The 10,309-nt window shown below is 52.3% G+C and overlaps 1 protein-coding gene across 1 annotated transcript in view; it reads right to left on the reverse strand.

Annotated features, from left to right (window-relative positions):
* The window catches only part of MGAT5B (mannosyl (alpha-1,6-)-glycoprotein beta-1,6-N-acetyl-glucosaminyltransferase, isozyme B), a 58,853-nt gene that overhangs the window by 3,990 nt on the left and 44,554 nt on the right, over window positions 1-10,309 (reverse strand). The window contains 3 exon segments of the mRNA XM_006912184.2: window positions 2,191-2,307; window positions 2,458-2,604; window positions 3,662-3,817. Of these exon segments, the coding sequence (XP_006912246.1) occupies window positions 2,191-2,307; window positions 2,458-2,604; window positions 3,662-3,817 (420 nt within the window).

Genomic DNA, 10,309 nt, shown 5'->3' on the forward strand with positions numbered 1-10,309 from the left:
TGAGAGCAGAGGGGCCCCCGACGGGTTCTGGGCCCAGCTGCCAGTCTCAGCTTGGCGGATTGATCATACCTTAGCTCCTTGACTCTTTGGTTACTGTAATTTTTAAATTGACTAATTAACAAAATTAAACAGATGTTCATGTAAAAAAAAAATTAAAAGGAAAAACAGTAAAAGGAAGCTTTCCTCCCAGCCCGACACCCAGCCCCTCCCCCAGAACAGCCGGCGTTACCAATTTCTTGTGTGTCCAGCGTCCAGCCAGCAGTGACGCGTGGGTGGGTGGGCACATTTACTCCCCCCGCCCGTCCCCAAGCCCCCGGTTTTCCTGAGGACGGGAACAGGCTCGCCACAGGGCTGGGTACACTACTCACTGAGCTCAACAATCTGTCTAGGAGGTCGGGCCAGACCCGAGCCCAGGGGTGGACAGAGCCTTTCCTGTCCCCACGCGCCCCTGCCCCTGCCCCCGCCCCCTGAGATAGAAGCCCTGGAGGATTGCGAAATGGGGATCCTGAGACAGAAGGTACCTACTGAGGAGTGAAAAACCAAAACACACACGAAACCAGAGCCTTCCTTCCTCACCCAGGCTCCCTGGAGCAGCCCCACGTGCAGCCAGCTCTCACTGGCTCAGCTCGGAAGGGACAGGCGGGAGAGCTGGTGGATGGAGCTGGCAGGTAAGTGCTCGGTTTCCTGCTCCCCGACATACCTGCCTCTCAGAGGGCACGGCTGGCACCGGGGCTGAGCCAAGGTGACCTGCTCGATGACACACCCTGTCTCACTCTGTCGCTCCAGGACCTGCCTTCCTGGTTCACCTCCCAAATAAACTACTCGTGCTCAAGTCCTGCCTCCAGGTCACTTGTAGAGGGACCCAATCTAAGACCAGCCAGGACCTGGAGCAACTAACAGCACGGGAGATGTGCTTAAGCCCAAGCCGGGGGTTCTCTTCCCCTCCCCCGCAGCTGGTAAAGGGTCGCGTTCAGCCACTTTGTAGGTCAACCTGGCCCTATCTGTACAACCAAAGATGGGTGTGGGCAGTGTCCTTCTTGGCACTGTCACCAGAGAAACACAAAGAGACAGAAGGTGGGAAGGATGCTGGAGGGGGTGGGGTAGGTAAGGGATTTGGAGGCTGTTTGCTAAGGGGATGGACAAAGGCTGTGGGTCCGAGTGCAGGGGAGGGCATTAAAAACTGCAACCCTGTCCCTGTCCCAGGCCAGGACAGCCGGGCAGGGCTCTGGGCCCAAAGCTCAGGCCTCACGACCCTATGGGGCGGGGATCCACCCCCTTGAGCCTAGCAGTGCCCCCACATCCCAGAGGAGGCAGACGCGCCAGCCGCTGTGTGTCCTCCCCGGGCGGGGCTGTCCCCTGCAGAAAGAACCTGTCCATCATGTCACTCGCTTGCAGTGGCCCCCGACCCCCCAAGTCTCATGACCTCTGATTCTGCCCCTAGACCCACGAGCTCATCGCAAGCAGCGCTCCAGGGACACGGTGCCGTGAAGGGGACGGGGACGCTGGGCGGCGGAGCCTATTCCGCTCGTCCTGGCGTCTCAGCTACAGCCAGAAGTGGGGCCGCGGGGACTGTGGCGTGCAGGGGGCTGTTCGCACGGCCTGGCCCCTTCCCGGAACGAAGGGACCAGAAGAGCACGGGGGTGTGCGACTTCACGAGCCCCTCCTCACGCCCACCCCCACCCGCACACATGCGCTCACACACACCAACGCACACCCGGAATGTTCTAGCCCCGTGCTGCTCAGAGGGCGTCTCCCAGGTGGGCACCCCTGGCACCACCCCCAGACCTCCTTAGAAAGGCAGGACTTGCCAAATCTTTCTGCACGTGAGAGTTTGAGGTGTGCGGCTAAAGAGCCACAGACCCGCAGCGATGGCCAGGTTCATCCCGAACGCTTACTCACTGCCTAACTTGGGCCGGGAGTGCTCAGAGGGCTTGCCCCGCCCCCGCCCTCGCCCCCAGGCGCTCCGCTCTGTGCCAATGCCGGATCCAGGGCTGCCAGGGAGGGCTGTACAGGTTGCTCACTGCACAAAGGCACCCCTCCCCCACGTCTCCCCACGTCTGTGAGGCTGTCAGATCTGCCAGCCCTGGCCTGTGGGTCTGAAGTCACCGAGAGGGGCATCTTTTCTAAAAATGGCAGAGGTCCGCGGCATGTTCTGGGGCTGGGGCAGTCCTGGCTGGGTCCAGATCTCACCTGGGTTCTCATGATGGCCTTGATGGCCGCTTCGAACTCGTCCGAGTTGTTGTAGTCCACGGTCCACACGTGGGGCTTGCCGATGAAGTTCTCTGCATAGGGATGCTGGGAGAACACCTGGCCGGGGCAGGGGTTCTGGCAGCTCCTCCTTCGACCTCCCAGGCCCCGCCCCACAACCCATGTGGCCCACCTCTCCCTTCACACCACACCTCGGTCTCCCTCTTCAAGGAGCTGCAGGGGTCCCCACCTCAGACCCTTCCCACTCACCTCTCTGGAGGTGGGCTTGCCCCGGAAGAACTCGTGGTTGAGGGAGCTGTGGGGTGGGCTGAAGCGGGACTGCAGGAAGACGCAGCCGTTGGCGATGGCCTCCAGCGGGGCGGGACCCTCATAGGGGAAGCCAAACCCTATGAAGAGCTAAAGAGGCCAGGTGACACAGGTCAGGGCAGGTGCCACAGCCCAGGAGCCTTGCAAGGCCAGGAGCAAGGCTGGGGTTGGGACCTTCCTTCACAGGAGACAGCAGGGCAGTGAAGACAGCCTGGACCAGCCGTGCGTGTGGCAGGCACTTCCCTCTCTAGGCCGGTTTTCCCACTTGGGAAACAAGGGGGTCCCATTAGGCAATATCAATGGCCTCTTCCTGCTCTGACAGGCTAAGAGGCTGCAGGGAGGAGAAACAGCGAGGGTCTCGAGTTCAGAAGGCTTCAGACCCACACCTGTAGCTGACCTCGAAGGACCTTTACTCACTCATCCGGAAAGCATTCACTCAGCACCCCGCTTGTGCTAGGAGTGTCCCCAGGGCCGGCCCCCCGGAAGGCACCTGATAAGCGATTCCGAAGGCTGGGTTGCCGTGTAAGGGTGTTCAGGTTGTTCACTGCACAAAGGTACCCTCTCTCCACCCCAACACACTCACGCGCACTCACGTGCACATGCACGCACGCGCACACACACATCCGAGCCTGAGGAAGGAAGCTCTGGTGAGGTCAGGGCAGGACCCGGAAGCTGGCTGGACACTCTCCAGCCTCAGCTGACACTTTGGGGTCCTGCCCACTGTGCCAGTCGCCACTCCAGGGACACAACTCGGGGACTTCCAGAAGCAATTACTCAGAACTGACGGCCCCACGGGACTCCACCTAGGAGCCCCTCTGCCACCCCCAGCCTGTCACCCCCTCACTGGCTCTGGAAACTAGGCCTGACCGGAGTCCACTGGGCCGGGGTATGCGGGTGGCCCAACCTCTCCCCCATCACTGAGCCTTTCACTGTGGGCCACCCCCCTGCTTGGTGCACACCCCGTTTCTGTCCCCAGCTCTGGCCAGCCACCGGAAGGCCTGGACCTGAGGCTCAGGGCAGTGGATCAAGGTGGGGCCTGTCCACACACAGAAGGCGTCATGAGCGATGACATGGGGCAGACAGGCGGGTGGGGCGCCCCTCGGTGTCTGTGGCGGGCTGGGCCGAGGAGCGCGCGTGGGGGGCTCACTTTGGCCTTGCGCAGCAGCTGCTGGAACTCGGGCTGTGGCAAGAGGCCATGGTTCTTCACGAAGGCGGGGACCTCGGGCGGCCGCTGGCTCTCATAGTACACGGTGCCGTGGATCTCCATGTACTTGCTCAGGATGCCCAGCGACTTCTCCTTCCCCTGGAAGGGGACAGAGACAGGTGGGAGCCCCGCCCCCGCCACGGAAGGCCACGCCGGCAGGGGGAAGACCCCTGGACTGGGGGTCAGAGGACGTGGGGCCGTCAGCCAGCTGTGTGGCCCCGGGAAAGGCCCTCTCCTCTCCGATCCTCAGTTTCTTCGTCGAGTCTGTTCGCTGAGGCTTCGAGTCTATTTTTAGCTGTGGAACTGTTTTCTTTCCAAAGAAATTCTCTGGGGACCAACATTCGAGTGCATCTAGGTGAAGCTGCTTGGCCTCCCCTGAATCCCTGGTGACCTCCAAGGACCTAGGAGTTGTGGAACTCTCTGGAGCCCATCTATCCATCCCTCATCCACTCATCCCTTTATTCTTCCCTCTACCCATTTATCTATCCATCCATGTATCTCTCCATCTACCCTCCGTCTAACTATCTCTGTTTCCCTCCCTCCACCCACGTACCCAACCACCCATCCTGTTCATCCATTCATCCCTCCTCCTTCCACCTACTATCCATTCACACATACAGCGTTCATCCATCCATCCATCCACCCAACCATCCATCTATCCATGCAACCATATTTAGTGAGCACCTGCTAAGTAGTGGCACTGAGCTCAGTGCTGGGAGCACAGCAGGCTCAAGACAGAGTACTTGTTCTCATGGAGGACACCTGTGAGTGAAAAACCTACAGACTAGCAAAGGGTCAGCCCCTGCAGACCCGAGAGTCCTAAATCCAGGGTCCCCTTCCCCTCAACCCAAAGGGGCTGGACACGGACACGGACCCAGTCTGCAGGGGAAGGGGACAAAGGGAGGCAGAGCATAGATAAACAGAGGGCACCTCAGCCTCTGGGCACCCATCTGACCCCAGGGCCAGGGCCCTGAGCTGGGAGTTGTGGTCAGTATGGGACCTCAGTAGGTATAAGCATGAGATCTACTGCTTCTCGGGATTTTTTGAGATCCGCAGAAGAGAGGAAAGGACAAGCAGGGTGGAAAGTAGCTTCAAGATCATGGACAAGGATGGGGACAGGGGAGGGGGCTCTTTTCAGGAAAGGCTAGTTCCCAGAAGGCCAACGGGTCAGAGAGAAAGAACCCATGGTCCTCCCACAGCCTGCTGGCCAGCCATGAGGTCAGACAGAAAGGAGCTTTGAAGAATGTTATCGATGTACATCAACGCAATGAACAATTCACATTTTGAAACTTAAACTGGAAATCTGTCATAAGGAGGCCTTCCACTTTGGGTAACAGCACACTAGGTAACAAAGACCAGCCCTGCTTCTGAGAATAACCCAGAAATATGGGGCTATGTGGAAACACCTGTGAAGGCCATGACATTCTAACAGAGAATGAAGAATTGCAAGGCCAAGATCCAGGAGAAGAAGAAAGGGAGATTGCTGAGGCCAGCATGGGGTCGGCTTTCCCCCTGGCGGGGCACCTGCAGATTCCAGGGGCAGCATCTAGGTGACAAAGCAGAGCTTTTGGTCGCCTTGCAGAGCTGGTGGACAAAAGGCAGAGTTCCCTGCAGAGGAGAGGGAAGCCTGATGAACCCCATACATTGGGTCGGAACTGAGGAATTACACCTGAAAGAGAGGCTGGACCAGAACTAGGGCCTTCGGGGGCTGAACTGTTTTAAATCAGCTCAGTCACCATTGTGGGTTAAAGTGATCTGGGCTTGCTAGAGCCCCCAGCCAAAAGCCAATAGTAGAAGTAAGTCCTCTCTGGAAGAAAAGAGCACCATCCTTGACCTCAAATGATTTCTACAATTATCCGTATTCATTTTCCAGAACTCCAAAAAATAAAAATAAAAAAGGAACCAATGAAACCCCAGTCAAGACCCCAGCAGGCCCTTTTGTAGAAATTGACAAGCTGACTCTAACACTCATTTAAAAATGGAAAGGACCTAGAATATACAAAACCACTTTGAAAAACAAGAAGTGAGCGGAATTATATTACCTGATTTCGAGATGGTGTGATAGTGACTTCAAGATAGATCAATGGAACCAAACTGAGTCCAGAACCAAACAGAAATAGACCCACATAGGTACGATCAATTGATTTTTGACAAAGGTACAATGATATATCAGTGGGAAAAGAATAGTCTTTTAAACAAATGGTCATAGAACGTTGGATACCTAGATGCCAAAAAAGAAATAGAACTTCAATCCATACTTCATATCATATATAAAAATTAATTCAAAATGGATCATACACTTAAATGTAAAACCTAAAACTATAAAACTTACAGAAAAAAAAAAACAGGAAAAAATCCTTGTGACCTTGGGTTAGACAAAGATTTCTTAGATATAATGTCAAAAGCACAATCCATAAAAGAAAACATTGAACTTCATTAAAATGAAGAACTTTTGCTCTTTGAAAGATGCTGTTGAGAGAAAGACAAAGCCACTGACTAGGAGACGATATTTGCCAAGCAGATGTAAAGAACTCTGACAACTCCATAATAAGAAAATAATTGACACAATTTTTCAAACAGGCAAAATTTCTGAAAAGACGCTTCACTAAAAAAAGACATATGGAAGACAAATAAGCATACAGAAATATCTTCGACATCATTAGTCATCAGGGGATTACAAATTAAAACCACAGAAGACATTGCACACCTGTTAAAACGGCTAACATTAAAAAGACTGATCAGACCAAATATTGATGAATTCGTAAAGGAGTTGGAACTCTCAGACATTGCTGGCAGGATTGGAAAATAACGCAACCGCGTTTGTTAAAAAAGTTAAAGCGTCAAATAGTTTTACAATATAACCCAGCCGCTTCACTTCTAGGTATTATCAAGAGGAATAAAAGCAAACTTCCGTTCAAAGATTAGAACACGAATGTTCGTAGCAGCTTTATTTGTAATAGCCAAATACTCAAAACCACCCAAATGCCCATTAATAGATGGACGGATAAATAAAGAGCGGTAAGTCCACCTAATAGAATATTACTCAGCTATTAAAAAGGAATAAACTATTAATACATGCAACGCTATGGATGAATCTCAACATAATTATGCTTGGTGAGAAAATCCACACAAAACGAGTCTATATAACTTCGTTTATAGAAAATCATGGAAAATGAAAACAAATCTAAAGCGACAGAAAGCAGATCACCGATGGCCTGGAGATGAGGAGGAGGAGATGACAAAAGCCAGACAATAAACACAGACCCACAGGAGATCTAGAAGCTGGAGTTAGTTACCAGACACAGACTTCAAGGTAAATAGGCTGAATAGAGTCAAGGAAATAGAAAATAAGATTTGAAATCAAATAGGGACATTAGGAATTAAAACGACCGTGACTGAAATGAAGAACTCGATGGAAGGACCCAGAATATGCGAAACCACAGCAGATTAACACAGCAGGTTAAACGCAGTTGAAGACAATTCATTGAGTCAAAGAGCAAAAGAAACTATCTAGAGAAACTAAGGGGTAGAAATTAAAGGAAAGAACGTAAGCTTCGACGGACGCGCGATTGCAGTCCGAGAAGTAAATGAGAGGTTGGGCCGGAAGCAATATTTAAAGAGATAATAGCTGATAATTTTCTAAAACTAGGGAAAGGTCAAACCATAGATTTGAAAAGATCTACCAACTCCACGTAGGATAAATCCGAAGAAGACCACATGAAGCATCTCCTAGTAAAACTTCTGAAACCCAAACAAACAGAAGTCATAAAAGCAGACAAAGGAAAATACAGATGACCTTTAAAGGCACCACAGTGAGACACTGACTGACTCCTCGACAGAAACGACAGAAGCCAGAACACAATAGAATATTTTCCTGAGGCTGAAAGACAATAACGACTAAGCTAGAATTCTGCTACTGCCAGCATATCCCCCAAGGATCATGGTGAAATAAAGACATTTTTAGAAAATGTTTGTAAAATTAAAACACAATAAGAGCATATCAGCGAAATGGATACAATTTAAGCACTTTAAGGTTCTTTCATTACCCCATAAAGGTAAAAGTATTAATTTGTATTAAACTTTGGTAAGTCAGGGATGCATGTTATGACCTTTGGGTAGCCACTTTTATACTCTTTTTAAGGGACTATAAAAGAGTATAATGAGTCAGCTAAGGGGGGAGTGGATTTAAAAATATATATCAATGTGAAAGAGACAAGAAATAAGGGGGAAAAGAACGTGGACCAGTCAAGAAAAAGAAATAGATATCACCTAGGAAGATGGTAGAGTCAAAGCCAGTGACATCAATAATCATACTAAATGGAAAAGGACTAATTTTAAAACTGAATATGCTCATAGGGAAAAAAAATCAGATCAGCAATGTAAAGTATAAGAAAATGTTGCTGAAGTCCTCATTCGACTTGCCAATTCCATTGCCAGAGGCAGTGATCACGCGTGTTTTTTTCTGGGTGCCTCTAAAAGGCACACGCACGCTGATAGGTTCGTCATACAGTTCAGCAAATTTTTCCCGCCTCGTCTCTCTCACACACCTATGCACGCATGTAAACAAAGTTTCACAAACCATCTTTACTCTTACTACACGGAAGGTCCCATGATATTCTTTAATTCTATTATTTCTGTGTCGTTCTAGTTCATGTTAAAAGGCTCGTTAAGACTCTCCGAGTTGACAGAAGAAGACAAATACTGTAGGGTTTCGCTTATCCATGGAATCTAAAAAGAGTCGAGGTCACAAAAGCAGAGAGTAGGTGGTCGCCAGGGGCTGGGGCCGTGGGAAAACGGGGGGTGGGGGGAGGCTGGTCGAAGGGGAGAAACCTTCGGTTCTAAGGGATCCCACGGGCGGTGTGATGACTACTGTACTGCACACTTGACATTTGCTAAGACAGTAAATCGTAAGGGTCCTCACCACCCCAAAACCAAAGGGAACTATGGGAGGCGGGGGTGTCAAAGAGCTTGACCGTGGTGATCATTTCACGGCAGATGCGGACTTCAAGCCATCGTCCTGCATAGCTTAGGTGTATGCGGTTTGTCTTTGTCAGTTACACCTCAAAAAGGTTGAGGAGACAAACCCCAGAGCTCTGAGTAGATTCCACGACTCATCCATGGGTTGCGATCTGCAGTTTGAAAACCCCCCAGGCTCCCACAGACAGTGATTCTGACATCTGGAATATCCTTCCAGCCACAGGGAGGGTCTGCCCTGCGCCTGAGCCAGCGGCCTCGCCCCTCCTGTCCCCTGGGACTTCACGCTCTACTAAAATGGCAGCAAGAAGCCTGAGCCTCGAGCTCTGCTTTCTGGGGACCCAGAATAAGACAGGCCTCCTTGGCACAGCCACCAGCAAAACCCCCACCTTGACCCTGGCTGCCACTCGCGCAGGACGCGATGACCTGACGTCACCCTCTCTCCTCCCTCCTCCACTTCCCTGCCACCTGGTCCCCGATAGCACTGTCATCCAGCTGCCTCTGACTTCCTTCAGTCACAGAGTCACAGAGCAAAGCTGTCTTTTTTTTGGAAGCGGCTTCTTTGAGGCCTGCGCTCCTGGCAATCACAGTGGTTCCCAAGCGGGAGAGAAAACCCTTCTCCCCCAGACTTCGTGGCTCTCATCCTCTCGGGGTAGTTTCTTAACGGTGTTTTCTGATAAAAGCGGACACGTCCTGTGCTATCCCCTGTCCCCAGCACCCCAGGCTTCTGTGGCAGCCAGCTCGTTGAGCATCCTCTGATAAGGGCCTCTCGTCCCTCTGCCCTCAGTGGGCACTGACACCTCAGCCCAGGTGTGGGACCTTCGGTCCTGCTCCCAGAGCTTCTGTCTGCCATGATCCGAGGCTTTATAACCCGGGACGCTATGGAGAGCTGGAGTTAAGTGTCCTGGCTCTGGAGTTGGAGGCGGGTTCGAATCCCAGCTATGCCCATGACGAGCTTGTCACTCTAATCGTCTGTGCCCAGGTCCCTCAGGTGTAATGGGCACGATGCCACATGGCACCTGCCTCATGGTGTGGCGGGTCCGCGTATGTGAGCGCTGGGACACAGTAAGCTCTGGGCGAATGAATGTTAGCAGCACAGCCCACGAGCTGTCTCCGTGATCTATCCTTTCTCCTCCTCCCTCGGTCACAGAAGGCCAGGACTGAGCTGGGCACATGGCTGCCTGGAGCAGGGCCACTTCCAGCATCCCCTGCAACTGGGCAGGGCCCCGTGGCCGGGATCGAGCCAAGGGGCAGTGTGGGGAAGGGGTAGTGTGTGACGTCCAGGAAACAGCCCTAAACGTGGCCCTTCCTGGCCCCTTCCTCCTTCCTGCGGGCTGGAGGACACATAGAATGACTGACTTGTCATGGCCATCTTGACCCACGAGGCAGGACTCGGGGCAGAAACTACCGTCGGCGAGGAGACAAGGCCGAGGCAGTCCACACCAGCCCTGGACTGACACCTCCAGAGTTTGTGACAGGGAAGAAAACACACGTCCATCTTGTTTAAGTCACTGTTAGCTCAGCCTAGTCCTCACCAACACAGTGTGAGAATTATTAGTAAGGTGGCCACGTGACAACCGGACGCGACGCAGGGCACAGACACTGCGCAGTGCGTTT

This window comes from Pteropus alecto, unplaced genomic scaffold (assembly GCF_000325575.1).
Source record: "Pteropus alecto unplaced genomic scaffold, ASM32557v1 scaffold134, whole genome shotgun sequence".
In the NCBI taxonomy this organism is placed as follows: Eukaryota; Metazoa; Chordata; class Mammalia; order Chiroptera; family Pteropodidae; genus Pteropus; species Pteropus alecto.